The sequence below is a fragment of the Leguminivora glycinivorella genome, chromosome 8 (genome assembly GCF_023078275.1).
Source record: "Leguminivora glycinivorella isolate SPB_JAAS2020 chromosome 8, LegGlyc_1.1, whole genome shotgun sequence".
Taxonomy (NCBI): domain Eukaryota; kingdom Metazoa; phylum Arthropoda; class Insecta; order Lepidoptera; family Tortricidae; genus Leguminivora; species Leguminivora glycinivorella.
The window spans coordinates 25,747,751-25,766,964 of NC_062978.1; the positions used below are offsets into that span (position 1 = coordinate 25,747,751).

Here is a 19,214-nt window from a genome sequence, read left to right on the forward strand (position 1 = left end):
AGGCGGGCCGTATACTTGTTTGCCACCGACGTAGTATAAAAGATTTATGAGGAATTTCCACCCTCGGACGCTCCAGGTTCAAGAATGACCTATGTCAAGTTTTTCTCTAGGTGTGGGGTTCTTCAAAATAGTAGATTACATAACTAGGTCAGTAAATGTCTCAGATCACATGTAATCGTCTGCCGAGACGGAGCCGAGGTCAACAACCATGTGATCTGATGCTTTCTTATTCTCTTAGGAGGACTTCGAAACCAATACGGAGAAGCGATAGAGACAGCTATGATAAAGATATATTATTATCTTAAGCGTTTATGCATTTGGCTACGTAGGTAGCCTGACCAACTGACAGACTGAGATTCTCCAAATTGACAACATTTCATATTTTTGAGTACTACTTTTTATTGTTTGTTTTGAAAGAACTTAATACTAAAAGATACACGTATTTTTTATTTTTCCAAAAACTGCTATTTTAATGTGAAAATCCCTTCTTATTACTACTTCGAGCAGAAAGAGCGTAAGTTACAAACGTCAAGACGCAGCTTCGTGACGTCACATGTGTTGTTTCATACACCTAAGAAAACGACAAAATCTTTTTAAAAAATTTAATATTTGCTACGAACTGTGATAAGTGTCACTGTCAAACTCAAGGGACATCCCAACTGGAAGATTTTTTTGTGGCAGCTCTAAATCAGCTATTTGACGTCACTTCCCCTTTAAACTATTTTTATGATTTTTTATACTAAAAATACGGAAAAAAAAATTAAAAAAATATTTATGTGATCTACAAGCGTATATCTCGAAATGATTTTCGATTTAGGGACATTGAAAATTTTGAAACGTTGTCAATTGGAAGTGTACAGACATTTAATGTCACTCCCGGGTAGAACGTGAACATTGTTTTACCGTTTTTAGGGTTCCGTAGTCAACTAGGAACCCTTATAGTTTCGCCATGTCTGTCTGTCCGTCCGTCCGTCCGTCCGTCCGTCCGTCCGTCCGTCCGTCCGTCCGTCCGTCCGTCCGCGGATAATCTCAGTAACCGTTAGCACTAGAAAGCTGAAATTTGGTACCAATATGTATATCAATCACGCCAACAAAGTGCAAAAATAAAAAATGGAAAAAAATGTTTTATTAGGGTACCCCCCCTACATGTAAAGTGGGGGCTGATATTTTTTTCATTCCAACCCCAACGTGTGATATATTTTTGGATAGGTATTTAAAAATGAATAAGGGTTTACTAAAATCGTTTTTTGATAATATTAATATTTTCGGAAATAATCGCTCCTAAAGGAAAAAAAAGTGCGTCCCCCCCCCTCTAACTTTTGAACCATACGTTTAAAAAATATGAAAAAAATCACAAAAGTAGAACTTTATAAAGACTTTCTAGGAAAATTATTTTGAACTTAATAGGTTCAGTAGTTTTTGAGAAAAATACGGAAAACTACGGAACCCTATACTGAGCGTGGCCCGACACGCTCTTGGCCGGTTTTTTTCAACTTTTCAACGGTCGCACTGGCCGTGTTTAGAGTCTTCTATCTAATAATTATTATTTAAAACGGGTAATATGTAAAAGTGTACGTGTAAGCAATGAGGTTTTCTCAATGAATTATTCATTTTCCAATGAGGGAGGGGGATTTGACCATTCTACAGGGTGGCCCAAAAATACGTTGACAAACGTTTGTATAATTATTTTTCTGTCCTTATACGAATGATTGTCCAACAAATAGTACGTTGCTTCTGGAAAGTTATGTATGAAAATATTGGCATAATTAATGGAAGATTTTTTTTGATTGGGATATGTACATTATAGGCCGAAGTTATTTTTCATCAACCCTCCCCATCTCTCCCCCCTCTGCGTCACCCCTCTTCCCCCCCTTAAATAGCCGAAAATGCGGTTTTTCGTGATTTCTGACAAAACCGTTGCAGATACAGAAAAAGCGTGTAGGAACAAAGTAATCCTTAATAAATTTACTACAAATCATTCATTGACACTTTGGTTCTAGCACTTATAGTTTTCGCGTGATCCATCGCGAAAGTTGGTCCTTTGCTGCAATTTTCTTTAGTGAATGTTAAGTTTTCTCCCAAATTGCTTACGAAATCTGTTTGATATTACTAAAATATTATAAACTGAAAATGAATTTCAGGGGGAAAAATCACTACCATGGGTGGAACTTGAACTCACGGCTTCTGGATGAAACTCCAGGGCTCTACCAACAGCTACCAAAAGCTCATCCCCAGTCATCGATATACTATATGGATCAATGATACTCCTAGCCACTACTACCGTGAAAATATTACGTCTTAAATAGTTACTGGAATTCCAAGACATATTGGAAATTCCACCCATGGTAGTGATTTTTCCCCCTTAATTTTATTTTAGTCATGGGTTACAATATTTTAGTCATATCAAACAAATTTCGACGATTTCGTAAGCATTTTGGGCGAAAACTTAACATTCATTAAAGAAAATTGCAGCAAAGGACCAACTTTCGTGACGGATCACGCGAAATCTATAAGTGCTAGAACTAAAGTGTTAATCAATGATTTGTAGTAAATTTATTAAGGATTACTTCGTTCCTACGCGTTTCTCCTGTATCTTCAACAGTTTTGTCAGAAATCGAGAAAAACCGCATTTTCGGCACTTTAAGGGAGGGTAGAGGGGTGACGCAGAGGGGGGAGGAGTGGGGAGGGTTGATGAAAAATAACTTCAGTCTATAACGTACATATTTCAATTAAAAAAAACCTTCCATTAATTATGCCGTCATTTTAGCTAATTTCCCCCTACTAAAATTAAAATGTGAAACCTTAATAATTTTTGACCAAATAAATCGAATCGCCTTCAAAATGCCCTCCTTTGGCTTTGAAGTACAAACGCAAATGTAAGAAAAAAAAATAACGATATGCCGCTGCACCTCTAGTATGACTTTCGTCTAACTTATTGCACGTTTAGCTTTTTAAATATCCTAATTTTTGTAATCAATAAACGGGCTAGGGTTTTAAGATTGATTACAAACTATAATTTATAGTTTTAAGTGAGGTGAATTTACGTAGGTAGGCTGAAACGTATCGAACGTATGAATTTGAAAAAATCGCCGTTTTACAATTGGTCTACATAGCAAATCTTGCGAAATGGACATGAATGCTGTTGAAATATTCATGGTGAATGTAGAAATATACAATAAATATAGGCTCAAAAAATATTTTCGGTAACTTCGATATTTAGGTTTATTTCAACATTTTACTATTCTTTGTCAACGTAATTTTGGGCCACCCTGTAAGTATTTGGACTATTAAATAAAACTATGGAAACGGATTATATCGCGTATAATGAATTTACAATTCATCCCGACATTTCGGACACTTTACAGCGTTCGTTTACATAGTTTTAATCGATTAGTAACTATCGCGGTAATCGAAGACAATATTATTTGTACTATTCTTAAATCAAAATGTCTGTTCCCCAGGTTGAACCTCGAAGACGTCCCGATAAGCCAGCTGCCGCGCGAGGCCCGCCTTGTACTATCCCTGTACGGGCGCACCCGTCGTCCGGACGACGCGCACAACGAGAACGACAACGACAAGCAGAACAACGACGACGACGTGCTGTATGACCTCGTCGAGTTGGGCTGGGCTAGCTTACAGCTGTTTGATTTCGATGGGTAAGTTATAGCTGGAAATCCAGCTGGATGGGCAGATCATTTCTTTCATTTTTGTTTGTCTAACTAACTACATAGTAAAACTAAAGTACACCGTTTTACTGTGTAGTGCATCTTTGTACCAGAAAAATGCTCAGCCAGGCAAGTATGGTCGCGCGATAAATGATAAAACATCTGGCCGTTCCTATCGCACTATTTGTAAGTGCGATAGGGACGGCCTGATGTTTTATCATTTATCGAGCGACCATGCTTGCCTGCCAGATTTCTGGTGAAGCAAGTGGAAATATGGAAGTTTTAAGCTGGTTTAAGCATTCGGTGGGACGCGCCCGGAAGGAATGGTTTATCGGTAACGGACAGTTTGGTCCTTAGATGGTTCGCAATCCTCAAGTTATTATCAGTCTCATCGTCCCTCTTGTTTTATCCCGGCATTTGCCACGACTCATGGGAGCCTGGGGTCCGCTTTGTCAACTAATCCCAAGATTTGGTGTAGGCACTAGTTTTACGAAGGCGACTGCTATCAGACTCAAGTATAATAACGTAGATATTTCCTAAGAGGGTAGAGTAAATTTCTGAAGTGTAAAGTTGCATGTAAATATGATTGTATTAACAAGAATACATTGTTACAGCATGCTAGCGTCCGGTTCGTACGTGCTGCCGCTGTGGCCGGCGTGCTGCGACCGGCGCCTGGGCCCCGCGCCGCACCCCATGGACGAGCCGCCGGAACCCTTCCCCGTTGTCAATATTGGTAAATATAACTCGAAACATTCGTTTATGACGCATGCCGGATGTCCTAAGGGGTTTCTAGGCCCCAGTAAGCAAAACTGACACTTCTTACAGTAGTTGTAGGCCCGGGGGTAACTAAAATAAAAATGTCCTCATTTGTTTCAAGTTTGACTAAAAGCGACTTAGATGTACCTAATATCCGAAAATAGTGTTAAATTGACTGAAAAAAATACCTACTTATCCAACTTCAATATTGATTTAAAATATACAGTAAACGGCAATAAAGAATGCACATCGGTCTATGGAAAGAGACAATCGACGTCACATAAGCAAGAAAGAGACAACGCTCGATGAAAATGAAAAACCGATGTGCAATCATTATCTACTTCAAGTATACTTTTGCTATCCATGAACGGTATGACTTTTTATTTGCTTTCTTCTAGAAATCCCAACGTACATCCACCACGGCGTGCGTTGGACGGCGGGCGAAATAGAGAAATCCATAACAGACCCACTGCCGCCGTTCGACTCTTTAGATGGTCACACACAATCTCAGCTGCTACATCTTATAGAACAAGGCGCGTACCAGAGAATGCCCACCGATTGTAGAGAGGTAAGTAAATTTTGTCTATGACCTTGGTACATTAAAAAATAAACGGTTTAGTACCCTTTAGTAGCCAAAATTTCGTAACCGGCCACAAACCGGTAATCTTGTTTCCCATTTTGTAGCCGGTTACGTATTGGGCCAGCGTGGTACCGTTTGGTAACTAAATTTTGTAACTGGCTATAGAACGGGAATACAAAATTCCCTGTTTTAGCTGGTTACGTATTGGGCCCGAGTTACTGTTCGGAGTTTCTACCAAATCGAAGCTAGGACGGTGTACATACGGACAGATGAACAGAGCGAAACTATAAGACAACTAACAACTAAAAAATTATTCAATGTCAGCATTATTCGAATAAATCATCTATTCAACACAAAAAATTCCCATTTTGTAACCAGTTACAATACGAGATTTTTTTTTCCCGTTTGTAAGCTGGTTACCAACCATGGCTACGAATCGGTAATGATTTAGTCTCATTTTGCAACCAGTTACGAATTGGGATTTTTTTCCCGTTTCGAAGCTGGTTACCAATTTTTAGTTACGAAACGGTACTAAAGGAAAATAAACAGTGTATGACCTATACCTATCAGTGGCCAAACATAATTTTTGCCAGATCATAGATCTAGATTCCTAGTCGTATCGTGAAACGTGTTAATCATTGTTTCATCTCTTGAGTCAACGAAACTAGCTGTCGGGCATAGAAACACCGCATTTGTAAAATGTATCTTACACACCGACCCCTTGTTGCATAATTGACTGTATCATAAACTTTTCCATCATTAACTGAAATAGATACTTTTCCATCATGAATTGACCTTACCGTATTATTTACTTGTAAATCAGTCGTTCTCCGAAGGAATATTCCCCGACCAATTAAAGACTGCTATTATTAAGCCCATTCATAAAAAAGGCACTAAGTCAGATCCCAACAATTATAGACCTATTGCTTTACTACCGACTTCATCAAAGATATTCGAACAAGCTATGTGCAAACGCCTGAACTCATTTTGCGAAAAATATTCAATTTTTAATGAAAGTCAGAACGGTTTTCGAAGAAACCGTTCAACTGTACTGGCCACTTATAAATACATACAAGAAGCGCTAAATATTATAAACGAAAGGAAATACGCGGTAGGTATTTTGCTAGATATGTCTAAAGCCTACGATCGAGTACAGTACAAAATTCTCTTAGACAAGTTACAGGAAATAGGTATAAGAGGTGCTGCTCATAAATGGTTTATCTCGTACCTCGAGAACCGTAAACAATATGTCGAGATACAGCACCACGACTACCAAACTGGCATGATCAATAACATTAAATCGGAAGCGCAATCTGTCAAACACTCCATTCCTCAAGGATCGTGTATAGGATGTTTGTTATTTTTAACCTCTCGTATGCTTAGGAGCAGATCTGCTCCATATTGTTTCAACTTTAACATGTAGTTATTATGACTAATATATTAATGACAATTTTTTGACAGACGCATACGAAAGGTTAATATATATAAATAATCTCCCTAGAAATCTCAATGACATGTGTATACTTTTCGCGGACGATATTTCGATCATGACGTCCTGTCAAAACGACCTAAATCTAAAAAATGACATAAATGACATACTGACAAAACTGACAGACTGGTTAACTGACCATAACTTGGAGATAAATTTTTCAAAAACAAAACTTATACAATTTAGGCCATATCAAAAAAACGCACTAGACATAAATTATTCCTTTAAAGATAATGCAATAGAATGTGTAGATACATTTACCCTCCTTGGTCTGGATATTGATACACACCTAAATTGGAAAGCACATATCCAAAAACTAGCCAGCAAACTTTCAAAATTTATATACGCGCTAAGAGAATTAAAAAGATCGACAAACTTCGATTGCGCCCTTAAGGCCTACTACGCATACGCCTTTTATTACGGGATAATACTTTGGGGAAACAGGGGCCTTACCATGATCTCTTAACGCGATTCAGTTTAGGACCTAAACTGAACTGCGTCGCTATTTCCTACCACGACATTGTTATTGCGATCAAATTTCGACCGAGCGAGCGATAAGCGTCCCAGCCGTTTCATTCACTCATCTCAAGTGTATTTCGTACCATGACATGCCACTTGAGCCTAAACTGAATAGCAGGAATGTCAAATTTAGCGATTCATAAAAAGTTACTCACTTACCGCATTATTCTGAATCGCTTTGTTGTAACACTAGCGATACTAAATAGTTTTGTGTTTTTTATAAGGAGTAGGAGATGGAAAATATAACTAAAGCTAGTTTCATCACCTGATTAATTTATTATTTTGGTTTTTCGGTCCTTACCGATTCGATAATAAAATATAAAGTTTTATGATTTTGTTTAGGAATATTTACGGACCAACTATTCCAACTAAATACACGTTTTTACATTTTCAGAGTGCCCTATGATCTCGCAACTTTCGCAAAAACGCAAATCAAAAAGAGCGAGAAAAAGTCTGATCCTTTTGTAGTCAATATGCAAGGAGTCATGTTAACACTTGCGACAAACTATGCCTAGAACTAGGATGGCTAAGGAATCAACTAGGTCTAGCATAACTTAGCGATATACATTAAATTTAGACACGAGTGAGCTACCTATAAATACTAATGACTTACGTATTTGTTAAAATATCATCCAAACACTGCGAGTTCTATAGCCGACCGAGCACAGCACTTCAAATACATAAATAAAAACTTTATTATTCCTTATAGTCAAGGGCGCGATGTTCTAAACATAAGCTTTAACGAACTGTCATTAATGTCATTATATATATATTTTTATCATTTATTTATAGTTTTGTTCAAAAAGACACGATATTTTACACAAAATCATTGTAATTATTGTGAATTTTACATTTAAATGTTTCTTTTTCCAGTTTTAAGAATGAAATAAAATTAAAAATTAGTAATCGTTCCTGGTTTTCGAACGATCAAACGTCACAAGGGGAAAACGAGATAGATTTATACGATTCCTATAGCGTCATCCTTTTCTTCTCAAAACGATTCAGTTGCGAACCAGAGACAATATCGGTCTTTCATTCACTTGTACGCGGTTCAGTTTCGACTCTGAACATTGGAGGTCATGGTAGCAAATTGAGACGCTCAGTTTAGGCACCTAAACTGAACTGCTCTGCGTTTGAATCGTTTTTAAAAAGATCGTGGTAAGGCTGCAGTACTGATATTGAAGAAATATTTATATTACAAAAAACTTGCATACGAATACTGGCAAATATTACGGTACCGGACAGTTGCAGAACCTATTTTATCAAGTATAAAATTATGACAGTAACTTCAATGTACATTTTCGAAATTTGTAAGTTCGTTAGAAAATATCCAAGTCTTTTTCCAAAAATAGCCGACCGTCCTCGACGGTACGAGAGTAGGCACAAACATAACCTGGCGCCACCAGAACGTTCAGAACTACACATACACAAAACAAGCCCAAAAATGATGGCTATCAAAATATATAATAAACTTAGTGACGATATTAAAACTCAGACATCACACAAACAATTTAATAACGAATTGAAGAATTTATTACTAAGTAAGTGCTACTATAAACTTAATGATTTTTTGGATGAAAAGAATGATGATAATGAATGCTATTAGTTTTAGTTCAAATTTACACACGCCAATTTAATTAATATAATTTTAATCTTATTTTTATTTTCTTACCCTCTTAATTGAATATTCTGTGACATATTATCTATTTTGGTATACGTAGCAACTTCAAGTGACATTCATAATTTTAATTCTTTTTTGACATACCTACCTTTATGTCCTATTTCATTGTTTCCTATTATATACTTTTACATAATTACCTTGTTAAATTCAATATTGTAATATTATAATCGATTCAATACCTAGCATAATTTAAATTTAAGACTTGCTGTACCCTGTCAGGGTCCATGTGAAACCAATATAAATATGTAACACCTAGATGTAACCATGGATGCAATAAATAAATTATGAATTATGATACCATACACTAAAGAAAAAGCGATCATACCCACTGTTGGCGAAGCCGGGAACCGAACCCGCTACACCACCTCGACCGCCGAGGTACCCGTCGAAATTTCTCTAGTGTATGTTATCTCTGAAGGCTAGGCGCCTTTGTCCAACTCTAAGGGCGAGCAATTTGTGCTTGTACCTCCTATATGAATCCTTTGCAGGATTACGATATAGCGAGAGAGACGGTGCTGCCATCTAACGGTGTATATTTGGTGGGATCCCACCAAAAGCAAACGCCCCGTACACACCTGGAGGCGGAGCGTTGAGAACGAGCTGAGGGAATATGGACTGAGCTGGAACGAGGCCAAGGCGGTGGCTCAAGATAGAAAGGCGTGGAAGGATCTTGTGGAGGCCCTATGCACCTATGGGGTGCCTTAGGACATACAACAACAACAACAACCACCAAAAGCGAGGCAGTGACAAGCTATCAGCGATTGAAACGAACGAAAGATAGTCGTTCTTGTGTAAATAAAAGAGAGAGCGAGCGATTTGCAGTGACGAACTATAACTTGCTCGCGCTATCATCGCGTTTCTTTTATCGCTTATTCGGCTTTTGGTGAGACCAGTGCCTAACGCAAGGATAATTGGTGATAAACTTTTCCACAATTTTACAACTTTTAAATTTCTTTAACAGGTGATGTGGGAGAAACGCCAGTACCTTGTCCAGCTTCCCGGAGCACTGCCTTTAGTACTTCTAGCCGCTACGAACTGGTACGGCGAGCATCGAGCACAACTAGTGAATCTGCTAAGGCGGTGGGAAAAGCCCTCTCCTCTCAACGCCATGCACCTTCTGCTGCCCTGGTAAGTCACATTAACGTCTAGAATTATATGGACGAAGCGACTAAAATTTTTACACGCGACATTTGACCTCAAATGTGACCTCATCGGAGAAGGGTCTTCGCTTCAAAAGTAACATATTGTCTATAGGGAGATCTATTATGCTCGATGCCCTTTAGTACTACTAGTTACCAAGAATTGGTTACAAATTAAAGAGAAGTGAAATACATTTTCCCCGTAAATTTTAACATTAATTTATAACATTTATAAAATTTCTAATAGTTTTTGCCTTGAGGCTTCACAGCTGATCATAGTCTCATTTAAACGGTCTTTGGGCTTATCTAAACGCTACTGTTCTCTTTCGCAGTTTCCCTGACTCGGAAGTGCGAGAAACGGCCACGAGTCTCATCAACGCTATGTCCGACGATGATCTGTGCCGCGTGCTACCACAGCTGACTCAAGCTTTACGACATGAGACCTATCTGACTAGTCCTCTAGCAGGTACGTTATTTTGCCAAATTAAAAGTTTTGACTGTTGAACCCTTTGTTTTTGTAATTTACATTTAGTTCTAAAGCTGTTTATTTCGCGTTTGCAGTTTTTTACCACCACTTGATTTTTTATTCTGTTTTATTCTGTTTGAAGTGTGTGATAAATAAAGTGACAATAAAAATGATTTTCTTTGTGACCCAAGAGACATATTTTTCCTTTGCAGAACTGTTATTGTCAAGAGCCTTAGCGGCACCGGCGGTAGCTCACAGATTGTTCTGGCTTCTTGTCCATTCGCTACCAAATGTTCCACAGGTAAACACTATTCTATTTAATTATAACTTTTAAATTCTTTGTAAAATAACAATATTTTCTCATGTTCTGTGATTGATTGTTATATTGGATGTGCCTACGAGACAGTAAGATTTAATTATCTATTTATAAAGTTCCCAAGTAAATTACATTTGTATTTTATTTATTAAGTACCTACAACTAACTTCACAAAAAGGACTAATGATTTGTATGTCAGTCTGCCGATTGTAACTTTCCACAGGTAGAAACTATACAAAGAACTTTGAACATTATCATAATTGGCCATTTTTGGTTCCAGGCACCAAGTCAAGAGTTCTTAGGCATAACTTTAGAAGACAACGCGACAGAGCCACAAGAATCTGTTGAATGCGTGACGGCTACGTGGCGATATAGACTCATGTTGAGGGCTTTACTAGCGGTCTGCGGAGAACAACTCACACGGACATTGGTTAGGCAACAGTTGCTTGTGAAGGTGGGTCTTATACTTATTGTGTTCTAAGAGGATTTAAACATATGCTAGCTGAAATGACTGTCTTTTTTTTAATACTACGTCGGTGGCAAACAAGCGTACGGCCCGCCTGATGGAAAGCGGTCACCGTAACCTATGGACGCCTGCAACTCAAGGAGTGTCACATGCGCGTTGCCAACCCATTAAAAACTTGTACATTCCCTTTTGCTGTGTTAAATACACAGTAAAAAGGAGTCACAAGTTCCAAGGAGGGTTCGGGTTGCCGACGACTCAAGGGACAATAGACGGAACAAGTCAGTTCCGTAAGTCCTCCCGTCATCAGCACACCGCACCCTCGTTGAGCTCTGGCAGCCTTACTCACCGGCAGGAACACAACACTATGAGTAGGGTCTAGTGCTATTTGGCTGCGGTCTTCTGTAAGGCGGAGGTACTACCCCAGTTGGGCTCTGCTCTAGATTCGAGCGAAACGATATCCGCTGTGCTGTGCCCTACCACACAAAGCGAAATCGCTTCATCATTCGCTATGCCCTACCTCCTACATCTTTCAAATGCGTGACGACGACGTGGCGATATCGACTCGTGTGTGTGTGGGGAACCGTTGACTAGGACACTTGTGAGACAGCAATTGTGTCGCTTAACTTCAAACCTGGGCAAATCCATTCTGCTTTACGGTTGAATATTAAAAAAAATATAATATGATCTGAAAGATAATCAACCTTGCAGCCGAATGGATTTACCCAATTTTGAAGTTAAGCGAGACAATTATTAGTCAAGGTGAGTTTTATACGGTAATAGAGTTGAACATTTTTTTTTTTTTTATTTTTTTTTTATATAAGTCTTACAGCTATCTTTACAGTTTCCCAATGCGATAGTGTATACAGGTTATTTACATTACAAACTAAACTTATTCTACTATGTACTACAATTAAATAAACCTATACTAAGAATAACACAACACATACAATGCAACTTTCTTAAATTCACCTTCAGAACAATAAAATACGTCTGTCCGACTAGCTACCTGGTTAAAAATTCTGGTGGCTCTCGTCCACGGGCCTGTGCGCATCATACCGGTGCACGCGCGCGGCTCGGCTAGCAGTGGCGGCCTGCGCCTCCGCCACACGTAACGCTGGGGCGCATAAATCCCTATTGTCGCAAGTAAATCTGGGTTACTCATTTTTCCACGGACTAACTTAAATATATATGACGCTAGTGCCAACTCTCTTCTAACCTCTAGTTGGTTATATGCAACCATGCCGAGCACAAACAAGGTTGGGTACATTAAGGGATAAAAGGGGTACACTCCGTACAACTTTAAGTATAAGAACCTTACGAATTTATTTTGGATTCGTTCCAGCATAAATTTGTATTTCGCCTCATTTGGGCTCCAGACGCAAGAACTGCTCTCCATGTGGCTTCTGACCAGAGCTTCGTACAGTGCGCGTATAGCTCTTACGTTGGAAAACCCGTGACACTGCCGCAAAACGAATCCCAAGTTCCTGTACGCCTTCTTGCATATAGTTGTTATATGTAGTTTGAAGGAAAGATCCGCGGTAAAATGAACCCCCAAATCTCGCAGTTCCGTCAAACGCTCCATTGGTGCCCCTTCTACTACATATTGATGAAGTATCGGGCTGAAGGACCTGCTGAAGGACATGGACGAGCATTTGGCTACATTAAAGTGCAGTTTATTTTCGTGACTCCAACGAACCACTCGGTCAATATCCTCCTGCAACGCGACACAGTCCGACACATCCTCGATCCTTCGTAGTAGTTTCAAGTCATCGGCAAAGAGTAAACATTCCGCATTTTGTACCACACTAGGTAGATCATTAATCATCAGTACAAAGTGTAATGGACCCAGATTACTTCCTTGGCTGACTCCAGACCTGGTATGGTATGGCTTTGACCGGTTACCAGCGCAGTCTACGTACTGGCTCCTTCCCCGCATGTAACTTGCAAAAAATGCAAGAGTATGTGGTGTACACCCCGCGTCCGCTAGCTTCTTCAGTAAGATGTCATTGTCTACCATGTCGAAAGCTTTCCTAAAATCGAAGTAAGTGACATCTACTTGACCGCCAGCGTCCACTGCAGGTGCTACCCGGGACATAAGGTGCATTAAATTTCCCTCAGTACTGCGTCCAGCCCTAAAACCGTATTGGGCATCTGACAACTGGTAACCAACCTGTTCCTGTAACGACCGTTGTATAGCGGACTTAACATGATAGAACGAATAGCTACTAGTGAAAAGAAACCTTGCAGTGTTGAGGTACAGTCAACCAATTGGAACCCTAGGCCACTGTAGAATTATGTCATAGTGACGTTATAAATCAGATTGTAAGAAATCTGTTACTGCTTGTCATTACGACATGGTTGTAGAGTGGCCTAGGGTTCCAATTGGTTGACTATACAGTTTAAATGGGAACAGTCTAACTAACACAATGCAAGATCACTTATGTCAATGGTTCTGCTAGCGGTGTATGGAAAATAAGGGTCATTAATATCCACCGCAGTTAACAGACACATCAACGTCACTCAGCAGAAGTCTATGGAAATTCCCATACAAAAAATGCGGACGCTTTTGGTAACATACGGTTTGATGTAACGGACCCTATACGTCATACGTTTACCACTAATCATAAGTAGGGAAGTAGCAAAAGTATGAACTCGCAAAAACACCTGTGTATTTTTTTACAAGCTTTTGTTCAACTTGCCTTGTCAGTATGTTAGTGTGCGTCAAAACGTAAAAGCTAAATTTGACCCACTTCCCGGTTTCCGATTGAGCTGAAATTTTGCACATTATGGTATCATGGAGCTGATCTGATGATGGAGCGGAAAGGTGGTCATAGGAACTCTGTTATGAAATGTACCCCTTATCGAGTAATGGGTTTTTAAAAACGTCTCGGGGAGCAGTAGATGACTGTTGAAAGAAAGGTACAGTAGGCAATAAATGCCTGCGCCAAAAATGAAATTTTTGCAAAAAACTTATTATTGGTACCCGTGTGGTGACGGGTTAAGAATTTCACCACCCCCTTTCTTCCCGTGGGTGTAGAAGGCGACTGTGGGATATGGGTTAAATTGTGGCGTAGGCGAGAGGCTGGCAACCTGTCACTGCAATGTTACAGTTTCGTTTTCTTTCAACCCCTTATTTGCCAAGAGTGGCACTGAAACCTGAGTAGTTTCATGTGCTCTGCCTACCCCTTAATGGGACACAGGCGTGATTGTATGTATGTACTTATTATTTGTTTGGGTTGTAACTGTTAACACTGCTAATTTCCTTGCAGACACTGTCCGAAATAGCGCTCTCAGTGAAAGCCGCCAAGGACGGCGGGCGAGCTCGCGCGCTCAGCGCCGGCGGCGAGAGGCTGGCCGCTCTACTGCGCGCCGAGCCCGCCGCTCTACCTTTAGCTCTACATCAATATGTACATGACGTCGATGTCAAGTGAGTACCACTAAATTAAGGTACACTCTAGCCCCGGGCACCACACTGTCAGGAGAAAAAATTACAAATAAAAAATAAGTAGACCTCAAAGGTTGATCTCCAATATAAAATCGTAATTTCCTGCCTTTTTGTGGCGACAAAGTGCTTGTGCCAGAATATACATTTTAGGATGGCCATTGAGTAATACGAGAGGATCAATTAATTCTTACTCTTTTTTCTGCCTTATCAAGGTATCAGCCAGGAGACAAAACTGATACAATTTGTTAGAATTATTTTTACTTCTACCACTCACGGAAAAGAATGCATAGAACATCTTATTTTTGAATTTTTATTATTGGGTTAACATTCAATTTTGTTTTCAGGTCGTGTATGTACTTCAATTCGAATACTCTACCTCTCAAAATTAACTTCATCGGCTGTGACAACGCTGTCGTGCCTGCCATGTTTAAGGTATGTCTCCTTTCGCAGTTGATAAAAATAATATAAACAGGCAGGCAAGCTTTGGTCGCACGATAAATAATTGATAAAACATCAGGCCGTCTCTGTTGCACTTACAAATAGTGCGATAGGGACGGCTTGATTTATCATTTATCGCGCGACCATGCTTGCCTGCTAGACGTGACTAATAAAAAATAACCACATAAAAAAATTGTTGAGACTGAGTTTTCGCATGTAGTTCTTTACAAATTGTTTGATGTACATTTTGAAGGTTGTTCTCCAGATTGGATATTAATTAGAACACAAACACATTTAGGTGCATTCCTCATTTTCTCAAGGATGAAACTGGGATAATGTTTTGGGATATTTTCTTGCGTACCGACATTTGGCCGACGGGCCGAACTAGGTAATATGCCGAAGTTAAACGTCGATACAAACTCTACATTATCCCAAAGTTTCATCCTTGAGAAAATTATAAAGTTCTGGAGGTTCTGGGCAAGTGTTCTATAAGAATCGTCATCATATAGCCTAATAAAAGAACAATTAACAATACAAAACTTTAAGTAGTGATGTAATGTTACTGGAGAGAACATTTTATGACTGTATTGAAAGTAATTTTTGATAAATAAAAAAACTGTTACGTGTTTGTTTAGGTCGGTGATGACTTGAGACAAGACGCCCTCGTGCTTCAAGTGATGAAAGTGATGGATAGTCTGTGGCTCAAAGCCAACTTGGATCTCCGGATGGTCACCTTCCAGACATTGCCTACGAGTGATAGAAGAGGTAAGAAATGTCTCAGATCAAATGCAATTGTAAGCCGAGGTGTAGCCGAGGTCAACAAACATGTGATCTGAACCTGAGGGTTTCTTATTAATAAATAATTGGCCTATTATTAGCCATTATACAGCTTATATTAGCATTACATAGCTTGTGGACATTATTTTGGTTTATTTCTGACCTTTATTGTACTTCTGTAAGTTTGTCTATCTTGCCTACTTTAATGTTCCTCTCATCTAATCTAAGGTTATCTGGAAGAGATCCCTTATAGGGATAAGTTCGCCTTTGAACCTCTGTTCCTGTAAACTGTATATGAATCTGTTGTACACAATAAAGTGATTATTACTACTACTACTACTACTACATTATTATTGGTTATTAGCCAAGGTGTGTATTTTCTGTTCGACGGAGGCGAGATGCGAAAAATTCGTTTAGCGTAGCGGCCTGAAATTTGATGCTTTCCAGCTGGAGGACAGACAAATAAATAAAACCTTGCAGATTTTTTTTTTAATTCTGAACGTATCAAAATTCGAACACGTAATGGTTTTGGCTTTCTCACTGACCTGTTGTTTGCCATGCATGTTTAAACGTTATCGTTTATTTTATAGGCATGATAGAAATAGTAGCGGAGGCGGAGACCCTCCGAGCCATACAGACAGAGTGGGGCCTGACGGGCTCGTTCAAGGACAAACCTATAGCTGAATGGCTCGCCAAACACAACCCCTCAGAGCTCGAGTACCAGCGCGCCAGGGACAATTTCACCGGTAACAATCTCCGTTCACCTCCTCCCTAAAACCCACCCTCCTCAACCCCTTACCTAAAAGCAAAGACATATGTAACTCCGTATAGACGGATAAAGTCTAAGGCCCACTTGCACTAACCACTTAACTCAGTGTTAGTGGGCTGTCATCTCTCAAATTCCATATAAATGGTGGGTTAACTCTCGGGTTAACCCTCCATTTTCGTTGGTGCAAGTGGCCCTAAGAAAAACACGTACCTCAAATCCATAGAGAAAAATGTACGGCGGCCTAGATGGCGTTGCACCTATGGGGGACGCTCGGCTAGATGGCGCTAATACTAATTTGACATTTTAACACATATCAAGCTAAGAATATGGGCCAAATTATTAAATTAAAACGGGACTTAATCGCGTAAAACTTACGTTTTATATTTAACCCGACGTTACGCGAGTTTTTCGAGTTTTACGCGATTAAGTCCCGTTTTAATTTAATAATATGAGTGAAGATCGTGTTAGTTTAAATCAATATATGGGCCAAATTGTCAAAACTGAGGTTCAAAAGTTCTAAGCTTGTGTCGAGAGATGGCAGTCTGTGCACTGTGATTACACATTTTACTTTGACAGTAACTCTCTATAATATTCGATCCTCTTTGCCTAAAAGTAAAATAGGTAAGCATGATGAGATGCGAATGATGTTTTTTTAACGCAATAAATAAATATTGTAGGAAATTCTTACACAGATTGACCGAGGCCCACGGTAAGATCAAGGAGACTTGTGTTGTGGGTAGACAGACAACGATATATATAATATACAAATACTTATATACATAGAAAACATCCAAGACTCAGAAACAAATATCTGTGCTCATCACACAAATAAATGCCCTTACCGGGATTTGATCCCTGCCTGCTGCACCCGGGACCGCGGCGCAGCAGGCAGGGTCACTACCGACTGCGCCAGACCGGTAATAATTTATTTTATTCTTCAATTCGCAGCTTCGTGCGCCGGCTACAGTGTAGCAACATATCTCCTGGGCATATGCGATCGGCACAACGACAACATTATGTTGAAGACGTCAGGCCATCTCTTCCATATTGACTTTGGCAAGTTCTTGGGAGATGCACAGATGTTTGGCAATTTTAAAAGGTCAGTGATAAAAGGTTTTTGTGCACTGGCTCCACCGCGAGCTAGTAAGCTATGAGCTATCGGCTATAACAACGAACAAAAGATAAGCACTCGTGCAAATAAAAGAGACACGGCGATATTGATAGCTCACCGCTGGGCGAGTAACTATAAACATCGCCTTGTCTCTTTTATTTACGCGGGAGCGATTATCTTTTGTTCGTTTTTATAGCCGATAGCTCATAGTTTACTAGCTCGCGGTGGGGCCAGTGCCTCATTAGTGTCCGCGGCCAGCAAAACGTTCCACTTTAACGCTTGTCATGAAGACGCTTTGACAGACATTATTTGTAAAAATATAGTATAAAACACAAATCTTGTCCGACATATGGTAAGCGACAAAGTAGGATGTGGCCGACCGAGAACGCAATCAAAACATCTTGTATACTGCTTTTAATTTTATGGATTTAGTGTGTTTGTTTTTATAGTTTAGAGTAGTATGCATCATGGTTTTAGCGTCTATTGCAGACGATTTATGGTGTAATATTCGAGAAGCACCTTTTGAAGCGCTGGTAGCCTGGCGGTAAGTACGTGCGGCTTTCGTTCCGGAGGTCGCGGGTTCGAACCCCGGCTCGCACCAATGAGTTTTTCGTAAAAACTAGTGCCTACGCCAAATCTTGGGTTTAGTTGTCAAAGCGGACCCCAGGCTTCCATGAGCCGTGGAAATGCCGGGATAACGCAAGGAGGATGATAAGTCTAGTATGTACCTACCTACGCTTTTGCTAAGATATTTAGACCGGACATACAGACTTCAAGTTTTGTGTTCATTTGCAGAGACCGTGCACCATTCGTCCTAACCAACGACATGGTATATGTCATAAACGGAGGCGACCGTCCTACGCAACGGTTCCAGCATTTCGTCGAACAGTGCTGTATGGCCTTCAACGTTATTCGGCAACATCACGACCACATATTAGATCTGTTCGCTTTGGTAAGTCGACAATGATTGTTTAAATTTTACCTACCACTTACTGTTTTAAATATTTTACATTGCTAATTTCTCAAATTATTGAAAAAACGAGCATAAACTCATGAAATACGGACAAGTTCAAGAGTTACACTTTGTATGTTATGTTACCTTCCGTGATTTTTCTCACTTAATGGTCTCACCGGAAGACCAGCGCTGGAAGTCGCCAGCAATATGCTGAGGTGAAGCCATTTCGTGGCACTTTATTACTATTTTATGTCAGTGTAAAATTGTTTATTATCTGTGTGCTTTCGAATAAAAATATTCTATTCTATTCTAAAAATTGGCATATTCCTGGCATCAGTCTAACATGTTTTCAAAATTCGAGTTGGCACGACTGAGTCACTGAGCGTTAAACGTTTAACGCTGTCAGCATCGCATCGTCCGTTTACAGATTACCAAATGAATACCACCTATTCCCCAACTAGGGTTGTAAATAGAAAAAAAACCAAATGTTTTTTTTTAGAATTATGAAAAAAAACATGAAAAAAAACCGAGCACCATGGTTTTTTTTCTAAATATGTTTTTTTTCAGATGAACAAATAATACGACAATAACGGTTTTTCGTGAGTTGTAACGTGTTTCGATAACAATAACGTACATTTTAAT

At 39.5% G+C, this 19,214-nt stretch overlaps 1 protein-coding gene across 6 annotated transcripts in view; it reads left to right on the top strand.

Annotated features, from left to right (window-relative positions):
* Positions 1-19,214, top strand: part of LOC125228499 (phosphatidylinositol 4-phosphate 3-kinase C2 domain-containing subunit alpha) — a 72,074-nt gene that overhangs the window by 23,651 nt on the left and 29,209 nt on the right. For all 6 annotated transcript variants that reach the window (XR_007177296.1, XR_007177295.1, XR_007177297.1 and 3 more), the window contains 13 exons: positions 3,462-3,656; positions 4,280-4,398; positions 4,820-4,989; positions 9,652-9,818; positions 10,162-10,295; positions 10,508-10,596; positions 10,892-11,065; positions 14,347-14,504; positions 14,867-14,954; positions 15,596-15,725; positions 16,328-16,483; positions 17,455-17,605; positions 18,413-18,569. Coding sequence is in view for 3 of the 6 variants with exons in the window: in XM_048133084.1 (XP_047989041.1) it covers positions 3,462-3,656; positions 4,280-4,398; positions 4,820-4,989; positions 9,652-9,818; positions 10,162-10,295; positions 10,508-10,596; positions 10,892-11,065; positions 14,347-14,504; positions 14,867-14,954; positions 15,596-15,725; positions 16,328-16,483; positions 17,455-17,605; positions 18,413-18,569 (1,888 nt within the window). In the remaining 3 variants the exon portion in view is untranslated. The remainder of the gene's footprint in view (positions 1-3,461; positions 3,657-4,279; positions 4,399-4,819; positions 4,990-9,651; positions 9,819-10,161; positions 10,296-10,507; positions 10,597-10,891; positions 11,066-14,346; positions 14,505-14,866; positions 14,955-15,595; positions 15,726-16,327; positions 16,484-17,454; positions 17,606-18,412; positions 18,570-19,214) is intronic.